This window comes from Girardinichthys multiradiatus, chromosome 4 (assembly GCF_021462225.1).
Source record: "Girardinichthys multiradiatus isolate DD_20200921_A chromosome 4, DD_fGirMul_XY1, whole genome shotgun sequence".
Lineage (NCBI taxonomy): Eukaryota > Metazoa > Chordata > Actinopteri > Cyprinodontiformes > Goodeidae > Girardinichthys > Girardinichthys multiradiatus.
The window spans coordinates 12505051-12528266 of NC_061797.1; the positions used below are offsets into that span (position 1 = coordinate 12505051).

Here is a 23216-nt window from a genome sequence, read left to right on the forward strand (position 1 = left end):
TCCTTTTGGTGGGCATACCAGGACCGACCTGCACGGCAGGACAGGGGTACCCAATCGTCTTGCCCAAAACAGAACCTGAAGAGCAGAACCAGTTTTTACATCTTGCATGGCAGTAATTGTGTTTTTATTCATTTTTATTTTTGTTGATTTTCTTTTTCTAAATTAGTTAAACTGAATGTGAAATGAACCCAGCCCTAGAATTAAAACTCCTGGTTCTCCAACCAAAACTGCTCATTCTTCAACTCGTGTCTCAAACATCTGCAAGTTTAAATAACCCTACTAGGGAAACAAAATCTGTTTAATAATATAGTTTAATAATATTGCCATAACTGGGGCTGAAAGATTTTACAATCTTATTTCCCCAACGAAAAAGTTTCAACAAAAGTGCTTTGTATTATTTACTCAGTAATTCAAAATCTAGAGTGATATATTCACTACACAGGATAGATTATTCATGTAAAGCTAGACCATGTGAAATAAAAACTGTGGGTAAACACACTGCATGTTGCAGAAACCTCTGTACAGTGAAAGGGCTTTTACATGCCAGCAGTTTTGTTTTCAAGGCCAGCATGGGAAAGTAGCAAATATCGCTGAACGTGTCCTCTGGTTGGAAAATAAAACAGCACAACTGCTTTGGAAGCTGAACCTTGTCAACGTCTAGGTGGATAGCTTGGGAGAAACAGCCAACCACAATTAGAAACGGCTGACTAGAACTGATGAAACCTGTAAATATGTTGCGACTATTTATCAAAATGTCAGCATTTAGTAACTGGTGGATATGGTGGACGGTGAGCTGCAAAATATTTCTAGCTGGCACTTTCAGTCCCAAATATGATACCGTATGTTGGATGTGTCTGAACAAAGATGGCAAAGAATGGATTTTCTTTTTTTTTTTCCACATCTGCAGTGTTTTTTTTTCCTTCATAGTAACTGATACATACACACAACATACAGATCTGACAGTCCATCAGCGACAGTTTGTGAGTCAGTAAGTCTAGTTGTTATGTGAAAGGAGCCGCAGACCACATCAGCAGCTTCAGAGTCTCTGCTGCAGACGGTGGGGTTGAAACGTCTTTGAAGCACGTCTGCTTCCGGGCCTCCCATCATCGTCCGTCAGATTCTGGAAGGAGGCATGAGTTATAAGATAAACAAAACAAAACAAAAACAAAATCTTTCCTAGAGTCTGAGAAAACGACGCTGTAATTTCCATCAGCTTTAAGAAGATGGGGAAAAAACATCTTCTCTGTTTCATTAACACTCATGGCGTGGTGTAGTTGCTCGTATCCTTCCCAAAATTGTAGTACTCCTCCATGTCCTCCATGTTCGCTGTGGTGAGTTTTGTGAGGTTTTGGGAACCACTGTTGTCCATATTGTCTGGTGATGTAAAGTTGAAGTTCTGGTCTTCATATTCCCCCTGGTTTTCCATTTCTGGAAGAACTTCTGCAAATTCCAAGTAGAAAAAAAAGGAATGTTTTATAATAAAGGCAAGGCAGACTTCTTTATATGCCACTATTTATACGTATTGTGATTTATAGGTAAAAAAGGAACAAAAGGTAAAGATATTTACATTAAAAACAAGTACATTAATAGAACAATTTTAGGCTGTACATTAAAAGAAACAATCACTACGACATCAATAATTAACCCAAAGAGCAATTTAGGCCTTAATGAGAATGCTGCAGTAAGTGTTTTCAGTTCTGATTAAATGAAACAAACAAACACTTTTTGTACATCTCATGGTTTTGTTTCCAGGGAGTTGGTTCCAGAGCACACAAACTAAACGCTGCGTCCACTTGTTTATTTCCCGTCCTGGAACACTGAATTTCTCTGATGATCTGAGGGGTCTACATGGTTTAGACCTGATCCAAAATACCTGAATGTATTTACGTTTAACACCTATGTAGTGCCTTATAGATTATCAACAAAATCTTTTTACCAGAGATCAGTAAAGGGACCACTAAAATAATCTAATCAAACTAAATTACCAGCATGCACCAGTTCTCTGATTCCTGTTTTAACAGGAAAACATTTCGGCCACGTTTTTTAGATGATAAATAGCTAACTAATAGGCTTTATGCGGTTATTAAATTTAGGTCAGAATCCTCAACCACACAGAGGTTTCTTGCAAGTTTTATAGTTTTTAGCATCAATGATTCCAGTTCAGACCTGATTTCTAACTTTGGAACCAAAAATTACTTCTCTTATCTGGATTTACTTGGAGAATATTCTGACCCACCAAGTCATCAATATTTTAGACACCCTGACTCAGTGACTGTGGTCTCGTGGGGGGACAAGACAAGAAATATAAAATAGTGTAAGATCTTGTAATACTCCGTATTCTGAACTATAATTTTGAACTAGATGATGAATAAAAGTGGCCCGACAATGGAGCCTTGAGGAACCTCACGTGATCTTTTTTTTCCGTGAAGAGCCACGAGTAGGGATGGGTACCGAATTCGGTACTATTATAGGTACCGACCGAATTCTGTTGGTACTACCGAGTACCGATTCTCATAAAATCAAACGGTACCACGTTGTGGGACCTAAACGCATCATTGTGACACTGAGGGAGTGGAAGAGAGGGCAATTTTCCATGCCAGACACGAACACAGCATTGCACGCACAAGAGCATAATGACGTCAGTAGCCGCTGGTACCATCAACAAAGCAAGCATGGCTGATAGAAATCGCTCGAAAGTATGACTCCACTCTTCAAAATGTGGAGCAGATTATGCTTGCTGCAATATTTGTGATGCAGTTTGCAAGACCAGCGGCAGGAATACTTCTAATCTGAGGAAGCTCCTGCAGCGTTTCCTCTACCACTATTCAAGGGGGGCGTCCCGCTATATTCTAGTGTGTGTGTATATACACTAACCTGGTTAAGCACAAGATTATTGTCAAGGCTGAAGAGACAATTTTCGTCAGCCACAGATCTACGGCTACAACTCCTGCATTCAGGACCGTTTGGATGCCTTCATTCGTTAGCTACTCGTCTGCAGCCAGCAACATGGCTGGGTTTTACTTTGTGCCTTACACTGCGTAGTCAGTTAAAAGTTTTAATGTTGAACAAATGTTTGAAACAACTGAGATGTTACAATACAAATAGCTGGATGTCGTTTTGATATTTTCATTAAAGTTTATATATTGAGAAAAAAAATTTGTTAAACTGAAAATGTTTGAGATTTTATTATAATACGAATTAACATTTATTACCACATAAACAGACACAAAACTACTGAAAACTGGTACCGTTGAGTACCTGTATTAATTCCCAGGTACTGAGTATCAGTTCAAATGTGAAAGGTACGCATCCCTACACATGAGAAAACATTAGTCGATCTGACACGTATGATCTGAACCAACCTAGCACAGTAACAATACCACACACTTTTCAAGTCTATATTGATATATTTTTAGTACATTTCAGAGATACAAATTACAAAGAGCTTTGTAATAAAACACAAACAATACAATAAGAGAACAAAATTAAGAATATAAACCTAAAAACGTAAAAGCATAAGAAGCATAAGAAAATCAAACTAATCAACTAATCAAGCTGGTTTTCCCCACGGCCTGGAGAAAGCGGCATCGGAACCGCAGCTGTCCGTTATGTTAGATTAGAACCGCAGTTCTAATCTAACATAATATTTCTGCAAGTATGATTTCACTAAAATAAGGATGTCAAATTAAACAACATAAAGAATCAATTATCCAAAAAGGTTGACCTCATTTATAGATTCCTGAAGATAAACATTGGTTCTTCAACATAATTACACATTGAGCTGTCATTACATCATGTACAACATACCTTGTTGTACATGGTGCATTAGTTTTCTTTATTCCTTCAGTTTGCTTGGTAGTTTTTTGTTCAATTGTTCTAGTCTAGTAAAGAGTTTGTTTACTGAAATTACTGCAATTCCCTCCTGTTCGGTCTTCCACATAAATCTCTTCATAAGCTTCAACTAGTTCAAAACTCAGCTGCCCGTATCATCTCTAGAACCGCTTCCTTCCATCACATCACTCCTGTTCTGTCAGAGCTCCACTGGCTCCCCATCAAGTTCCGTATAGACTTTAAAATCATTCTTCTCACTTTCAAGGTTGTCCATAATGTCGCTCCACCTTATCTATCCCATCTTCTCAACGTTGCTACTCCCTCTTGCACTCTCAGATCGTCCTCGTCTATTCACCTGATTGTTCCCTCTGCCCGTCTCACCACCATGGGGGGTAGAGCTTTCAGCCGCTCTGCTCCTCGGCTCTGGAACTCTCTACCGACCCAATTTAAGGAACATAAATTCACTTTCTCAATTCAAATCTTCACTAAAGACTCACTTGTTTAGGACTGCCTTCAGCACTTGATTATTTCGCACTGTTACATTTTAACTGCTTGATCGCTGTGTTTATATTTTTATTTCATTTTGTATTTGTTCTTGTTTTTAATATTGATTTGTACTCATTGTAAGGTGACCTTGAGTGCCAGAAAGGTGCCTAATAATAATACATTTTATTTAATATTATTATTAAATATTTTGAACTTGGAGTTGTATTGTTTCTGTTGATAAAGTTTTATTTTGGAGAGAAGCTGTTGTGAATTTATTCTATCTGTGTGCAGTTTGTTGTTCAATAATGCCAGTGCTCGAATCAATCTTTCATCTATTGTTCTAATACCACCGCCATATTCAGCTGGTATTCCCAGGACAACACTTGACAGACTGAATTGTCATTTAATTAAATATTAGATAACATAAGCATCCTGATTGCACAACATAGCTATTTCTTAATGTCTGATAAGCAGTCCTATAGGTTTGATTTATAACTTTTACCTGTGCATGCTTAGTACTGTAGTCACCAGACTACAGTACTAAGCATGACTGTAGCTGCTTTTTTTTTATATAATAAAAAAAGGAGTACATTTGCTAAAAAACTGCCTTTTTAATAATCTTTGCTAAACAAATATTGGGTCCGACAGACCTGTAATCACGTATTACATTTTCTTTAACAACACGTGGCCCGGGCGCGGAACTGGTGGCGTAGGGGGTTAGGTTCGTGACTTGTGTACGAAGGCCTTGGTCCTCGACACAGACTTTCTCAGGATCAAATCCTGGCTCGTTGACACTTTCTGCACTCCCATACCCCTCTCTTTCCACACCATTTCCTCACTGTCTCATTGTTGTTGAAAAACATATGATAAAAAATAAGGACTGCTGGAGCCAAAAAAACAAACAAAACAAGAAACTATGGGCACCATATCAGGACACCGTGAATTATTTCTGTCGGGGATACATAACCCAAGTGGTTTAAAATCATCTAGATGCATCAAGGCATTTTCAAAATAATTTCTAGTCTTACATTGAAAACATATAGAAAGATCTTTAGATGCAGCATCAACTTTTTGCTTAACTTTGTAAGTGATCTGAAAACATGCATTTGATGATTGTTGCCTTTGGTGAAATCAACAAAGTTTCTTTGAAAGCATCACCAGTTTTGAAAAATTAGAAACCAATGGGAACGTTTTAAACAAATAGTGAGTAATAACCATCAACCTAAGGTCATGTGATGCTTAGAGAAGTAATCTACACCGAACAAAAAGGAATAAAGCACTCCTCACCTTGTCCTTCTGGTGAGACGTCCATTCCATGTTTGACCTTCATGTGCCTGCTGAGGTTTCCCTTCAGGTTGAACTTACTGGTGCAGTAAGGACACTTAAAGGGCTTATTGCCGGCATGGAGATGCATGTGGCCCAGCAGGTTGTACATTCTGTTGAAAGACTTCCCACAGACCTGGCCCAAAGAAATACCAATTTATAAAAGTTGACATTCGTAAAATACACAAAGAAGAAAAATCAAACTTTTTTTTTGTCACTGACACAATGACCTCGTACTGTCTGCTGCCACCAGGGAGTAGATATGCTCACCTTGCATTTGAATGGTTTAACAGGCAGATGGACGATCATGTGGGTCTTGAGGGTCTGCTTCTGGATGAAGCTCTTAAAGCAGACGTGACACTGGAAGGGTCTGACACTGTTGTGGATGAGCATGTGCCTCTTGAGGTTGGCAGACAGGGTGAACTCTCGAGAACACACTTCACACTTGTGGCCCTTCATTCCCTGCAGAACATAAACAACATCAACACGCAGCAGTGGCAGCAGAAAATGTAAAAAAGATATTTGATTTTCATTGTTCTAATTATTATAGTGTGAAAACCATGCTTGTCAAAAACACCTTGCTCAAAATTACATATTTTCTTTATATATGCTTTGATTTAAACCTCAATTCAATTCAATTCAAGTTATAAAGTTCAATTTGATCTCAATCGATGTAGAAAACCATGTTGGTTCACATAAAATCCAATAAAAATAAACTGATGTTTGTGGCTGTAAGAGGACAACATGTGAAAAAGATCACAGGGTATGAATGCTTTTGCAAGACAGTGGATAGACCGTATGTATCAAACTCAGGCCCCGAGATAATTCCAAATGTCTACATGAGCCGGCCAGCCGGTAGACGGCGCGTGCACAGCTTATACTACAAATCCCAGAATGCTATGCTGGTGTGTTGCCGCATCAATCAAGACCCACAACCCCCTTTCTCTATTGACATTCATTAGTGACCTCATGTCTTTACTGTCACATCGGTAGAAGAAGAGATGACAAGTTTCTGGCTTGGACAAGTGTGCATCACAGTAGATCAGAGTTTAGCAAACTGAGCTTTAATAAATGCTTACGTTTTGCACTATGGACCTGAATTTCTAAAACTTATTATAAAAATTATTATTATTAACCTGGGAAAGGGTTAGCATTGAAGCATAACTCTGAAAGTTTTAATCTATGCTTGCTGAAAATGTTTCTCGTACCTAAAAAAATGGAAAAAGTTTCTCAATTGTAAAGATTTCGTGATAAATTATGGCTGACCCATAACTTAATTTTGGCCTAGTGTGTAATTGAGTTTGACACCCCTTGTATAGACCATCTGAAACCCATGCATGATGCACTATTCCTCTACATGACAGTTAAATTGTATAGAAAAATTAAGCATGTGAGATCCTTACAACGAGATATGTTTCAAGTCTTTTTTTAAATCAAAATAATCAAGCAAATGGTGTCTGTACAATCCTGAATATGAGCTACTAACATCCAAAGCAACATAACTTTAATGATAGGTAACAACGAAACACAAGGCCACAGTCAGCCTTTTAAAAAACACAAGAAAAGAATCATTTAGAGTAAATTTAGTGGAGATACTCAACTCTAAAATTAATTGTTGGTTTTCAGGTCTGAAATCCTGCAAAACAAATATAAATACTAAAGAGCAGGTTTAGGTGTTAGGAAATGCTACCTGTGATATAATGCCTGTTTAAAAGTTTTTAAATGCAAGACAGATATTTTATAGGTGCACCAAATTTTAGATTATTATTAAACCGAAACAAGTAATTTCTAGTAATCTTTGGTAATTTCCTACACTGTGTAAATACCAGGAATCAGAGAACAAGAGCAGCAGCAAGGCTCTTCTAAATGAATGTGTTGCTGCTTCGTTTACTTTACAGTCAGTGTAGGGGGATTCAAAGTTGGGGCTACATGAGAACAAATCTATGCAGAAGTAGTTGCAAGTGGGATGTCCATCTGCGCACCCTTTATTTACCTAACAAACAGGTTGTCCACAAGGGGCAGCAACTAACAGACAGCAGGCGCCAAACCAGACCACAGAGAACACGCTCCCCCCAGTGGATAGAATGTCCAGGACACGCTGGAGAGACTATGTCTCTCGGCTGGCCTGGGAACGCATGGGGCGAGCTGGAGGAGGTGTCTGAGGGGAGGGACGTCTGGGCGTGTCTTCTGAGTCTGCTGCCCCCGCGACCCGGTCCCGGATGCAGCGGAAGACGATGAGTATGAGTACGAGTACGAATAACAAGAATGTCTTACATGTTTGCTGGACCAAAGTGTGCTGTGTGTGACATCATTTGCGCATGCGGGTCAGTTTGGAACCACAAACAGTTTACATTGGAGTCAGATACAGGCAACATTTTAAAAGTAATGTGAACGACAACATAAAAAAATCTGAATTTAGAAAGAAAATCCATCACATTTAATACACTGAGTTCTGTCACTTAAATAATTTGAGAACCAGGAAGCTACATGATCGCTCAGCCCCAAACAAAGAAGCCTATGCTTTGAAACAGCGCGGCTCACAGTGTCAAAAGCTTTTGACAGATCAATCAAAGTGATGCACAATACTGCTTTCTATCAAGCGCGATAATTATTATTAATCACATTTGTAGCCGCAGTCACGGTGCTCTGCTTTTTGCTGAAACCTGATTACAGTTTTGAGAGAAGTGTAAACACTTTTTTAGTTCATCACAAACAAGAGATTCAAGAACTTTTGACAAGACACACAAATTTGATATTGGCCTGCAGTTAGTTAAACTACTGGATCACCTATTTTTAATAAAAGGAGTAACAAATGCTGACCTCCAGTCTGATGCAACTATTTTGTTTTGGATTTGAAAGATTCAAAAGAATCCTAAGAGGCTGTGCTACAACATCAGCTGCCAATTTCAAGAAGTAGGGCTCTATCAAGTCTGGTCCAGGGGGTGTTCTGTAATCTAAAGCTTTGAAAGCCCTATGCACTTGTTGTACAGTAAAAGTCACAGAGGCTGTTACTGAATAGTCAAACAATGATACAAAATGCTTGTAAAAGCGATTTAAGACCTCAGTTCTATCACAGACTGGGACCGAGTCTTTTAGAACAAATTTTGGAAGAGCCTGATCATTTATAAACAGATAATATTCTGATTTAGCCTTTTTGAAAAGACAAGTACATTTATTTCTTAGTTGCCTGAAGATAGACCAATCAGGGGCAGAATCACCTGCTCTGGCTGTGGCCCATACCACATTGCTCTGGTGGATGGTATCTGGCAACTCTAAAGAAAACCAGGGGTTTTTCCATCACTTCACTCTGACAATTCTTTAAGGAAAGTTTTGTGAAAACTTGCTCCCATCAGAAAATTCAAACAGGCTCAACATCTGGCAAAGGACCTATTTGCCCCCCACCGACTGAGGACAAATCATGATGAAAAGCTTGCTCTTGCTAATGACTTGTTTGCATTTAGGGATTTTATTGTTCCTGGAAGGAGCAACAACACAATGATCACTCTAATCATTGCAGAATTTATGAGGAGCATTTGTAAGAATTAAATCGATCAAAGTGGAGTCATCAGGACTTTTAGGATTTGGCCTTGTAGGTAGGTTGTTCAGCTGGCTAAGATTAATAGAGTCACAAAAATATTCAAATTCATGAGAAGCTGCATTTTGCCAGTCCCAATTCAAGTGCCTGACCAAAAGGAGTTCATTATAATTTAATTTGGACAAAAAATGCTTTAAGGAGGATAATGCCTTCTTGGTGGTCTATTGTACCCAACAAGTTCTAGAGAGGGATTAGCTATTTCCCCATTCAAGTCTAAAAACTCCATTTGCTTACATTTAGACTCAGAAAGAGCAATTAATGCATACATTTTTGATTTTGACATAAATAGTGATAATACCACCAATAATCAGGGTTTTCTGTCTCAAAGAGATCTTTTGATCCACTTTCTAAAAAAGAGCCTAACAAAATAGTTTACAGTAAACACTGGTTCTAGGACCTGCAGGAATCCTACAGAACTGTTTTCAGGATAGATTCTTTGAAGGAAAATCTAAAGAAAAGAGGAGGCAGCTTAAGGTAACATTTAAAGTGTGTGTGTGTGTGTGTGTGTAATTAGAGCTGTCAGGAAGTGACTGGTGGGAGTACCTTATGAGTTAGCGAGTGCTGACGTAAGTGGTGGAGCTGCACAAACTCCAGGCCGCACTGGGAGCAGGTGTAAGGCCTTGGACTCTGGTGCTTCAGAAGGTGGTTCTGGAGCTGACTTCGATATGCAAAAGACTTGTTGCACTCGGTGCACTGGAAGGTGTGGGGGCCTTGGTGGCTGGTCTGGTGTCGTTTGAGGTGGGCGTAGGTGGGAAACTCCATGCCGCACTGTGAGCAGACGTGGCAGCGGCCGCGTTCGTGCTTCACCTCGTGCGCTCGCAGCTCGCTAGGATAGGCGAACCCCCGGCGGCAGAACCGACAGCTGTATGGCTTGACGTCAGTGTGTTGGAGCATGTGTCGCTTCAGGTGGCTGGTTTGGGTGAAGCCCTTTTTGCAGACGGTACATTTGTGGGGCCGTGTTCCTTGGTGGGTCAGCAGGTGGGTTTGGAGGTGGCTGGGCTGCTTGAAGAGCTTTCCGCAATGCGGACAGGCATGTGGTTTGATGCCATTATGGCCCAGGATGTGTGTGACCAGGTTGTACTTGGAAGTGTAGGATTTATCGCACATGCGACACTTCCAGCGCTTCAGACCGTCTCCTACGTCCACACAGTAAGACTCATCAATCTGGATGTTTATATCTAGCCGGTCTACTCTGCGGCCGCCGTGTCGACGGGGAGGCTGAGGGTGTGGGGGGTGTGGGGGCTGCTGGTGCTGCGTTCCGCCGCTCCCGTCAGTCCACATCATGCTCTGGCTGCTGTCTTCGTACTCACCACCCATGCCCATATCTGTAGAATCATAGCTGCCTACCTCACTGGTCTGAAAGTAGCTGCTGATCGCTTCTTCCTGCTGAGTGGGCTTCATCATAGTGTTTACAGGGTGTTCTACCTCCTCTTCATCCTCCCTACCACCTCGGCCGTGGGCCCCCATAGGACGCTGGGCCTGGAGTCCCCTGTGGCCCTGCTCTGCTCCTCTGTGAACCACTTGGGCAGGAGGAGGATGGACGTGAGTGTTAGCTTGCTGCTGGTTGGTTACTTCACGCTCACACTCGGCACAGTTCTTGTTGGGAACTCTGAGAGTGGCGGGATCTACCTGAATTAAACCTCCTCTTGGAGCCATATTGTTCAGCATGTGGACACAGGAGGACAAAGCAGAGGTCACCACTTCCCCTTTCACATGGGGTGAGGTCACGTCACCGCTTTGGAGCGTGTGACGATCGGGAATGCCCATTTTCGTGTCCACATGTTGCGGCGGCGCCGCCTGTTGCCACCTCCTCTGGCTGCAGCTAGGCTGCATCTGGCCGTCTTCTCCTAAGTTGTCTCCGAGGTAATCTCCGTTTGCTCCAATAAGCTGATCAGCGTACTCGTAGTCGACTCCGTCTACTGGTGGTGCAGGGGACTCTTTGGGTTCACCGGTGTAGAAGCCGTTGGGTGCAATGGTCGCTCCAAACACTTCATTCTGGGAGATGAGACCTAGCACGGCGGCCTGGGCCAAGGACAACACAACTACGGGATCTGTCTGTGTGCTTATGTCCACCAGCCTGGCCATTACCTTGGGCTCACATCTACCCAGGCGCCGGCTCGCCTCCTCCTGGAACAGAAAGGGACATTCTTACACAATGTTTGTTTAGTCTAATAACATAAAGAAGAAGTTCTGTAAAATGTCTGTTTTTGTTCTTTGGTCCACATTCTTAAGTCCATATTGAACAAGAACAGAACCTGAGAAAGTTTGAATAAAATGGAATGGGTCCAATATCAATAAAAAAGGCATAAATGTTTAAATTCTAATTTGCCAGAACCCAAACTAATAAGAAAGCATATCAATTTAGAAGTAAAGTAATTAGCAAAAAAACAGGATTTAAGCATTCTAGTCTGAGCAGTTTTTGTTAACACTAATGAAAATAGAGAGATTCTGATTATTTATTCCATTACAGAAAAGGATGCACACTTTTCCTCCACAGAGACCAACCAACCTCCAAAACTAGGTTTCAGAAATGCTGAAAGAAACCAGCCTTTGACTGGAATCAGCCAATATTTAGCTTGACCCCAAAATGAAAATCAAATTTTTCTTTCTGATCAGCAATCCGACCGTACATAAGGGCTTCCAGGTCCCACTGACAACAACACACTTCGGGTTGGAAGCTGTTACTAAGCCAAGAGGACTCAGCCAGTTGTTTCCAGTATCAACGAGGTGTTTAAAAATGACGTCAGAGGAAGCACAAAGATGTCACAAGCTCCTATAAAGGAAGGCATGTCAGCTGTTCATTCGGGGTGCCACTTTTAAGCCGAGAGGGAGGCTAAAGTAGGTAACAGGAAGCTTAATGAATTACAGCAACGTTTCTGAATGTAGTCAATGTAAAATGGGATAAACTGGATTTAGAAATGTTAGCAGTTTTTGGAAACCAACTTTTCAGGTCAGGTCAGGGAATACATACAGAGACTGATGTTAGTAGTCTTAAATAATTACTGATTAATCACAACAGCAAGGCTTTTTAATCCTCCTGTAAAGTGTATCGACAACAAATTATTACATCTTTCAACAATGTAACACGTGACAGCAAATCAGAGCTTTTTCTCTCAAATATAAGATGGACAGACTAATATTTTCTTTTTTTATGAGTTTCTAATATGGGGCAGATTGCACTTACAGGTTTACAAAAAAACAGTCAGTAAGCTATAATCTGTCTGGTGAAAGTGTAAGCAATTACTAGATGTTTAAGATATTATTAGATGCAAGGATTTATCAATTTATCCATAAAGTAGAAGAAAATATTAAGTTGCTACAGTTTTGAAAGAGAAACCGAAATTTCCCTTTCAAAACCAGGTCAGAGCTTCACAGAAATCGGGAATTGGAAATCAGCCACAAAATCTCAGATCTGTGCATCTCTTGTTTTTATGTCAAGAATAAATACGAAGCAGTGCTCATCTTGAAGCAAACCCTGAGATGTGGGAAACAAGACACAGGAAGTATGAAACACAGCATCCTAATCCACCGCTATAACTATGTATGGTGTGAGTGTTGAAGGGGATTATATGGCCTACTGATCATCGCACACACTGAAGTGCAGAAGAGGCAGGGGGGAAAGAGGGAAAAACAAACCTGAGCAAGATTAAGGAATAAAAAAATCAAAACCAGCAATAGAGTAGACAAAAACAGTAGAAGAAGAAGAAGGGAAGAGGGGGGAAGCTTAGAGCAGACAGGAGTCTAGTGGAGGAGCAGGACAGAAGAGAGAATGAGAAAAATGAAAGGTGGAGAGACCAACTGAGAGACAGGAAGGTATTGAAGGAAGAAAGTAGGAAGCAGCGGCCAAAAGAGAGCAAGAAGAAGAGAGAGAACGAGAGATGTGTACAGACAGAGAAAAGGACGGGAGGGAGAGGCGGTGAGTAACCTGAAGACAGAGGAAGGAAAAAAATCCAAAATGAAAGCCAGACAGAATAAAAAATGCGAGGTAAAACAAACAACTGGGAGAAAAAAAACAAGAAGGGAAAGAGCTTAAAAGAGCTTTAATGAAGAACAGTGACAATGAGAGGGAGAGAAATCTGCATGAATGAGAATCCAATGAAGCAACTTTACAAACAAAATCTGAACAGCATCTTAGGATCACTGAAGACAACCACAGACCCATCTTCCACCATGCTGCTAACCACCTCTGTAATCTGAACAAGGTACAAGTGAGAGCCAGCAAACTCACCACGTTCCTCCTGCTGTGAAGTTTCAGGTGCTTTAAGGACCTCATTCTTCAGCGTGAGTGACAATCGGCTCCGTCTGCCTCCCTTTTATGCGAGAGGGAAGGAGGGGAGGCGGGACGAGTGTTAACCCCTCCTCCTCCGCTCTCTCCCTCTGTACAGTTTTAGAAGTGATAGTGCAGCAGCACTAACAACATACGGCAGGAACAAACTAATGTTCTTCCAAGCGAGCATGTGGCCAGCAGCTTTAATTGTGCAGAAGGCTCCTTGATTATCTGAGGATGAATGGGCTAAGTCACCTCAAAGCCCCAACATATGAGCCAAACACAGAAGCGAGAAAAATAAAATCAACATCATATCTGTCTGAGATTATGTATCTACCACTCTCGCCTCTCTCAATTGTCTGTCTCTCTTCCTCAGTCTCACGCTCTGTCTTTTCCTGTTTGATCTGTGCGCATCTTTTCTCTCCTTTATTAAGTGATTTTTCCGAGAAAAAAAAAAATAAATAGTTGGAAAGACTGTTTTAAGGACAGGCTTGCACGGAAGTGTCTGTTAGGGTTAGAGGACGACAGATAGAGGATGAGAATGAAAGAGATGGAAGGTGACTGACAAGGAGATGAGCAAATAGAAGAGAGAAAGAGAGAGAGATAGTAGCGAGGTGAGAGTGGATGGAAAGAATACTCAGAAAAAACAGAGGAGGGAAGAGACAGAATAAGCAAAAGAGACAGAAGGGGATGGGAGAAGAATGCGGTAAAAGAATAAGGCATAGAGTTAAATGACAAAGCAAATATATTTTTCCTCTCTTTATGCTACGTAAACAACCACCCAGATCTGACTCCATTTCTAAAGTGATGAATTTCCAATCTCTCATTAGCTCATCTCCTGCAGCCTCCAGAAGAGTTAGACAGGAAGCAGAAGTCAGGCAGCCGTGGAGCCATGACCTCAGGGTCAACAAAGGTCACACTATTAGACGAAGTGAGCATTTAGCAGTTTGATTTGATAAGATGTTGAACTGTATAAATGCAAACGCAAACTAAAGAAATGATTTAACTCTTAATCTTCATATAAGGAATAATTAATCTAATCTCACGTCTGTGGTTGAAGCCAACTGCTGTGGACGCAACTGGATAGGGGCCTGTGAATAGACCCCTATCACCTAATCTCTGTTCTTTTAGGTAATCATTATCAATGTGGTTGGATATCAAAATGTTGGAAACGGCAGGTCCTGATCCGTTTTGTTTGATCATAGCTTTCATTAGAGATGCACAAAGAAATCAGCTGGTGAATGGAATAAACCGATTTTTAGCTTGATTGTTCAGTTGGAATCTCAAAAATCTGATCTTTTTCCTGATCAGTGAATGCACTGCTATCACACGACACTATCAAGGCGTTGTAACACTCTTCATATTGAAGCTGTTACTGAGTGACACTCAAAGTTAGCTACTTTCATTGTCAATAAAGTGTTTAAAAATAAAGTTAGAGGAAGCACCGAGAGAAAGAACTTAGTTTCTATGACATGTTAAGACAGGTCTACAGTTCAGGCTCCCAGAGTGCGAGACTGACGTTTTTTACAATGATAGCTGAAGGCATCTCTAATACAAGATTCTAAAGAGCATTGAAAAATGAAAACGGACCATCATTTTACCTTAGTAGTATAGTAAAATAGTATTATAACCCTGTTTTACTGTGATATCTGCACCTGATGTAAATAACAATGGCCCCCTAGGGCAGGCTAGAAAATATTCTCAGTGCTGTTCGGATATCTTCGTACTTCAAAGTTGTTATAGAGAAACAGTAATTGACTATCGAGTTGCCAGGTCAGAGCTGTACAAAAACTGGAGATCGGAAATATTCCACAAAATTCTAATCACCATTACATATACAGTTTATTGGCTGATAGAAGGTTTATTTGTATTTCAGTACCTTGTTTACATTTACATTCACTTTCATGTGACATTATATAGCTTCATATGACATTTGTATAAAGTGGGTAAAATAAGCAAACACATTACAATTGTTGTCAGAAAGCTGCAGTTAACATGAAATTCTAACTAGATGTCCGTAACAACCCATCCAGTCAACACATTTTTGTTGCTTGTTATCTATATTCATTATGTATAGTTATAACTTAAGTCTTTTTATTAATTTTATTTAATCATTTTATCTATCTCCTTATAGAAATGATTGACCCTTCTCAGTTTTAATTCTTATCACCAAACATTGCTTGTTTTCTGTGTCTGTTTAATTCTTTTGATCATTTCATTGTGTGCCTCTCCAAGACTTTTCTATAGCTTTGGACAGCTTTGGCACACCTCTTGTATGGGAGAAACTGGTAACATGTATGGCTCAGGGGGACACTTTGTTCAGCAAACTTTACATCATGAGATGTTTCTTGTGAGACACTTTTTATGGGCCATCAGTTGGGTCTGAACCAGTTCATACTAATTTGCTCTAGGTGGCAGGATTTCAGCTGGTGTCATGACTTTCCATGCTGTTTTGCACCACTTTTTCTTTATGTGTTTGATATTTTTTCACTGTGCCATTCCATTTTATTACACATAACCTAGATATGATCAGCTATGGTTGGATTGTTTTGCATGTGTGGACTGAATGGGTCATTACAGACATCTGAGAATTTTAGGTCAGCAGCACTTTTAAAAATGTATTTATTTACAGAAATAGCAACATGCTCCATACTTATTTTACCTGTTGAATTCTACTTATTATTTAAGTAAATATAATTATAATTATATTATATTACATTACAATTATATTTTGTAGTTATATACTATTGAATCAAAATTATTCAATGTTTATTAAATAATTATCAAATACATCTTTTATCATTTAATAAAAAATATTTACATTTTATACAAGTGCCAATATTTATATTAATATAATTATTACAATAAATGCACCTTTTCCCTGAAGACCAAACTTGGTCCAGATCCAGAGACAGAGCCTTTTGTAGGGCCCATACAGCAAAAGATCTACACACCCATCGGGTATAAATCAATGAATGAGAGTCAAAGCAATGAATGCTGAAGCTGTTCATACACAAACACACACTAACGACATTATTTTCTATTTACATTACATTATTATAAATGAAACATGCACTCCAAGGCACAGAACTCTAACATCTGAAGAAGTTAAGTGCACGTTGCATTGCAAATGTGCATGCATTCGCTGTAGGCAACTAAACACTGTCAAGTATGCAAGTATTTACAGGTTAAACATGAGAGAAAAACTGTTTTCTCCCCAACTACAGGGGTTGGACAATGAAACTGAAACACCTGGTTTTAGACCACAATAATTTATTAGTATGGTGTAGGGCCTCTTTTTGCGGCCAATACAGCGTCAATTCATCTTGGGAATGACATATACAAGTCCTGCACAGTGGACAGAGGGATTTTAAGCCATTCTTCTTGCAGGATAGTGGTCAGGTCACTACGTGATACTGGTGGAGGAAAACGTTTCCTGACTCGCTCCTCCAAAACACCACAAAGTGGCTCAATAATATTTAGATCTGGTGACTGTGCAGGCCATGGGAGATGTTCAACTTCACTTTCATGTTCATCAAACCAATCTTTCACCAGTCTTGCTGTGTGTAATGGTGCATTGTCATCCTGATACACGGCACCGCCTTCAGGATACAATGTTTGAACCATTGGATGCACATGGTCCTCAAGAATGGTTCGGTAGTCCTTGGCAGTGACGTTCCCATCTAGCACAAGCATTGGGCCAAGGGAATGCCATGATATGGCAGCCCAAACCATCACTGATCCACCCCCATGCTTCACTCTGGGCATGCAACAGTCTGGGTGGTACGCTTCTTTGGGGCTTCTCCACACCGTAACTCTCCCGGATGTGGGGAAAACAGTAAAGGTGGACTCCTCAGAGAACAATACATGTTTCAGATTGTCCACAGCCCAAGATTTGTGCTCCTTGCACCATTGAAACCGACGTTTGGCATTGGCATGAGTGACCAAAGGTTTGGCTATAGCAGCCCGGCCGTGTATATTGACCTTGTGGAGCTCCCGACGGACAGTTCTGGTGGAAAGAGGAGAATTGAGGTGCACATTTAATTCTGCTGTGATTTGGGCAGCCGTGGTTTTATGTTTTTTGGATACAATCCAGGTTAGCACCCGAACATCCCTTTCAGACAGCTTCCTCTTGCGTCCACAGTTAATCCTGTTGGATGTGGTTCGTCTTTCTTGGTGGTATGCTGACATTACCCTGGATACCGTGGCTCTTGATACATCACAAACACTTGCTGTCTTGGTCACAGATGCGCCAGCAAGACGTACACCAACAATTTGTCCTCTTTTGAACTCTGGTATGTCACCCATAATGTTGTGTCCATTTCAATATTTTGAGCAAAACTGTGCTCTTACCCTGCTAATTGAACCTTCACACTCTGCTCTTACTGGTGCAATGTGCAATCAATGAAGACTGTCTACCAGGCTGGTCCAATTTAGCCATGAAACCTCCCACACTAAAATGACAGGTGTTTCAGTTTCATTGTCCAACCCCTGTAACATGTTATTAGAAACTGCTCCTGTTCCCCAAAATTTACACGGCTGTTTGGTATTTTTTTCTCATTTTAATGATAAAACAATGTTACGGGCTGAATATATTACTAACTATAAATAATTCTGTCTCAGACGAGATTTGACTAAGGTTTTTGTTTATCTTTTCTGCATTCTGTCTGGTATTCCATTCCTCTCTTAACATTTTTCCATGTACATTACTAGGACCACCCGTGGCAAGCTCCCCCCGCCTTGTTCCAATGTGTTTGTTGTAAAACTGGAAAAGCTGTATCTGTAATTACTGAGTGCTTTTTCAAATACAGAGATAAAAAAAAATTCTCTCAGATATTTAAAGAGTTCCTTCACAATAATTTTATCGAGACAGCCCCCCAGGTATATAAAGGGCAGTTATTGTGGGCACTTAAGAGATAAAAAATAAATGTAACTTATGTAAGGTGGCCAATAGGTGCAGCAAATGGCTAATTGTGCTGCAAACACATAAACGATACCTTCCCCTAGTGGTCTGGCGCCCCTCCATTTTGCAGATTTTCTGAACTTGCCGCTGCTTTTTCTATTTGCAGGATTTTTCATTTGCGTTTGTTTTTTGGTTGTAGGTTTTTGCTACTCTATTTTCTGTGATTGCAGCAGTTTTCTTTTGCAGGGTTTTTCTGTCGCATTTGTTTTTTGTGTTCATGCGTTTGCATCATTTATATGTTTGCAGTGCGTTTGCACCTGTTGGCCATCCTACCGATGTCCTGAAGAAGCCTATTTAACAAACAAGTATGTTTTTTCAGAGCAGTATTTGTGTTTGCGGGGCTATGATTGCTTTGACGTGCACTCACAGCCAAACAGTTATACAAAAAAGAAGTTAGTTTTTTCATAATTGTAAAAATAAGTACCACAAAATATGTTACAATTTTAAGTCCATAAATAGGCTTTCACATAGGTTTTTATGTTAGTGAATACAAAGCAATGTGGTGTCACTTGTATTTTTCACTTTCACTCACAGACTTTCACTCGCAGATTAATTTCTTTTTTTTTGGGGGGGGGGGGGGGGGGGGTGGTTACAATGCAGTTCATGATTGTGAAGTAAAACAAACATGATAGTTTTTTTTCTATTACTTTTAGGTAAAATGTTCAAATCTGGCATGTATTTGATTACAGCCCTCTCAACTCCAAAATAAAAATACTGTAATCCCATTTTAATAAGAGTCGGTGCCATCAATTGCCTTCAGAATTTGTCCAGCTAATAGAGCTGTATATAGTTTAAGATCAGTATAAATGTAGCTGTTCTGTGAAAGCCTCAGATTTTTGTTACATTAGCAAACAAACAGCATCATGAGGTCAAAGATAAAGTTGTGGAGAGGTTTAAAGCAGTTAGGTTATAACATGTCACAGAGCACAGAAGCACTGAAAAATACAGCAGGCATTTGTATTCAGCTGCCTTGGGTCCATAGTTTGTAGAATCACAATTGCTGCAGTAACACCTTCAAGTATTTTCAGGTATGTCTCTACCAGCTCATCTGGACATTAAATGTTTTGGCCATTCGTCCTTGGCAAAATAGCTCAAACTAGAATTATATATACTGCCTCTTAACTGCAAGTTTCAGGTCTTGCCAGATTCTCAATTGGATTTAGTTTAAAAGCATTCCCACAGAAGGATGCTGCCACCACCGTGGGGGTAGAGGTTCAAAGGAGTGTGGGGAGTTAATATTCTTGGTGTCTTCTGACCTTCCCACCACCTTTCACATACAGGTCCTTCTCAAAATATTAGCATATTGTGATAAAGTTCATTATTTTCCATAATGTCATGATGAAAATTTAACATTCATATATTTTAGATTCATTGCACACTAACTGAAATATTTCAGGTCTTTTATTGTCTTAATACGGATGATTTTGGCATACAGCTCATGAAAACCCAAAATTCCTATCTCACAAAATTGGCATATCATTAAAAGGGTCTCTAAACAAGCTATGAACCTAATCATCTGAATCAACGAGTTAACTCTAAACACCTGCAAAGGATTCCTGAGGCCTTTAAAACTCCCAGCCTGGTTCATCACTCAAAACCCCAATCATGGGTAAGACTGCCGACCTGACTGCTGTCCAGAAGGCCACTATTGACACCCTCAAACAAGAGGGTAAGACACAGAAAGAAATTTCTGAACGAATAGGCTGTTCCCAGAGTGCTCTATCAAGGCACCTCAGTGGGAAGTCTGTGGGAAGGAAAAAGTGTGGCAGAAAACGCTGCACAACAAGAAGAGGTGACCGGACCCTGAGGAAGATTGTGGAGAAGGGCCGATTCCAGACCTTGGGGGACCTGCGGAAGCAGTGGACTGAGTCTGGAGTAGAAACATCCAGAGCCACCGTGCACAGGCGTGTGCAGGAAATGGGCTACAGGTGCCGCATTCCCCAGGTCAAGCCACTTTTGAACCAGAAACAGCGGCAGAAGCGCCTGACCTGGGCTACAGAGAAGCAGCACTGGACTGTTGCTCAGTGGTCCAAAGTACTTTTTTCGGATGAAAGCAAATTCTGCATGTCATTCGGAAATCAAGGTGCCAGAGTCTGGAGGAAGACTGGGGAGAAGGAAATGCCAAAAGGCCAGAAGTCCAGTGTCAAGTACCCACAGTCAGTGATGGTCTGGGTTGCCGTGTCAGCTGCTGGTGTTGGTCCACTGTGTTTTATCAAGGGCAGGGTCAATGCAGCTAGCTATCAGGAGATTTTGGAGCACTTCATGCCTCCATCTGCTGAAAACCTTTATGGAGATGAAGATTTCATTTTTCAGCACGACCTGGAACCTGCTCACAGTGCCAAAACCACTGGTAAATGGTTTACTGACCATGGTATCACTGTGCTCAATTGGCCTGCCAACTCTCCTGACCTGAACCCCATAGAGAATCTGTGGGATATTGTGAAGAGAACGTTGAGAGACTCAAGACCCAACACTCTGGATGAGCTAAAGGCCGCTATCGAAGCATCCTGGGCCTCCATAAGACCTCAGCAGTGCCACAGGCTGATTGCCTCCATGCCACGACGCATTGAAGCAGTCATTCCTGCAAAAGGATTCCCGACCAAGTATTGAGTGCATAACTGTACATGATTATTTGAAGGTTGACGTTTTTTGTATTAAAAACACTTTTCTTTTATTGGTCGGATGAAATATGCTAATTTTGTGAGATAGGAATTTAGGGTTTTCATGAGCTGTATGCCCAAATCATCCGTATTAAGACAATAAAAGATTTGAAATATTTCAGTTAGTGTGCAATGAATCTAAAATATATGGATGTTAAATTTTCATCATGACATTATGGAAAATAATGAACTTTATCACAATATGCTAATATTTTGAGAAGGACCTGTATTTGCCGTGTCCCTTACATGGTTTGTGCTAAACCATAACCAAGACCTCTTCTGGCTTTCTCTCAAAAGTGGCTGTCTTTTTGTCACTATTCTACAAAAGCCAAATTTGTGGAGTTGATGACTAATAGTTGTTAGGTTAGCTAGGACTAGGTTAACTATGCTACAGACTTCGACTCAATGGGACTGCAGTTTTACATTCCTGTCCAATAAGTAGCAAAAATGTACTGATTTGCAATCTTGTGTGTTATAAGTTTTGTTTGCCTTTGGCCTAATAAAACCACAACCTTTGTGTTTTCCTTTTTCTTCCCACGGTCATTTTTGCAGTTTTGTTTGTCTACTGTTTCTGCACCCTTGCTGACATTCACAGATCCAGAAATTTACTTCAAAAACAGATCCCCATCACAACCCCTGTGCCTAATGGAAACTACCTAAAAGAGAAGTCTAAGACTCGGGGATTGCTTGAAAGGAGCCCAAGCAAGAAACAAGAACAAGTGGCCTCCTTAGGCAGACACAGTAATTTCTCTTTTGGAGATTGCCTAACAGCTAAATTTAGTATCATTTTCAAACTAAACTGAGCAAAACGTTATGTTGTGGTGCAGAAGGTTAGTCACTTGTTGAATATAAATGGAAACAAAGCTGCTATAACATTATGAGAAACCACACGAATAACGCATCATTATTGCATACGATACAAATTTTTATTTAGATTACTGTAAATAAAATGGGTGCTTTTAATGACACCATGAATAGATGGCGCAAATAAAAAGCAAATGTGCACTGGCAAAAATTTCAGCTTTAAATCTGGATGTATTGATGTTTCGGTCCTTGTCCTTGTTGGATTTTTATGATATAAACACTGTTTTAATAAAAGTTTGTGTCATAAATGTCAGGGAGAAGTATGGCTTAACAACAAGATGGATAGAACATGGAGGAAAGGAAAAAGAGGGAAATGGCAGAAGACAAAATGGGGGCATAATGGAGCAAGCAGAGAGAAAGAGGGAGAGAACAGATGATTGCATGAAATGAAAGAGGGATTGAAGGGGGAGGGAGGGGAGGGGATAAAGAGAGCAGAGCAGGATGGGAGGGGGGAGGAATGAGAGAGAAAGAGGGAAAGAGAAAATGAGAGGCTGCAGTGGGGGATGGGAAGATGCAGAGTGAGAGCAAAGAGAGACTGAGAGTGAGACAGAAAAAAGAAAAAAAGAGAGAGATGAGACAGGGAGCGACGTGAGAGTGAGACAGAGATGCAGGGAGGGGCAGTGTGCAACGTGAGAGAGAAAGAAGGAGAAAGAGAGGAAGAGAGGACAGGGAGGGGTAAAATATGATGGAAGCCGAAATGAAAAAAGAACAGAGAAACACGGAGGTAGGGAAGGAAAAGAAGAGGAACAGAAAGAGGGGGAGGGGAAGAGAAAAATAAAGAGGTACAAAAACAAGGGAGCAAGTGAGAGAGGAGGAGAGCACAAAACCCCATTCCCTCAGTTTTTTTAGGTTTTAGAAACATGGCTGCAGCTAAAGAAGAAAAAGAGTGGGAGTCTTCATTTAACACACAAATCAAATCAATGTCAGCAAGAATTATCCAGATCCTGGTGTTCTTCTTCTACCCTGCAAAGGCCTACAACAGCTCATACACAGGCTGGAATCTGCATTGGTTTTGGTGTATTGCAGTAGTTCACAAACTGGACCCATAGAAGAGAGGAGCCCTTGGCATGCTGAAAGGATGAAACACCGTGTAAAGATGGTGTAAAGCAGTTCAAGAACGTTATGTGGAAGGACGAGATTGAAAAGTCAAGTGCCAAGGTTAGAGGTAAACCAATCAATCTGCTACAGATTGGAACCGGCCAATTTTCCCCAGTGATCAGCAGGTCC

At 40.5% G+C, this 23216-nt stretch overlaps 1 protein-coding gene across 2 annotated transcripts in view; it reads right to left on the bottom strand.

Annotated features, from left to right (window-relative positions):
- Positions 1 to 293: 293 nt before the first annotated feature.
- The window catches only part of LOC124867146 (zinc finger protein 710-like), a 54501-nt gene continuing 31578 nt past the window's right edge, over positions 294 to 23216 (bottom strand). The window contains exons 1-5 of one of the 2 annotated variants that reach the window (XM_047363427.1): positions 13464 to 14053; positions 9779 to 11362; positions 5911 to 6102; positions 5605 to 5776; positions 294 to 1440 (exon numbers count right to left, since the gene is read on the bottom strand). In XM_047363427.1, coding sequence (XP_047219383.1) covers positions 1259 to 1440; positions 5605 to 5776; positions 5911 to 6102; positions 9779 to 11362; positions 13464 to 13508 — 2175 coding nt within the window. In that variant the 5' untranslated portion in view covers positions 13509 to 14053 and the 3' untranslated portion in view covers positions 294 to 1258. Of the gene's footprint in view, positions 1441 to 5604; positions 5777 to 5910; positions 6103 to 9778; positions 11363 to 13463; positions 14054 to 23216 lie in introns of those variants that run through there. The other variant, XM_047363428.1, reaches the window with a different exon arrangement.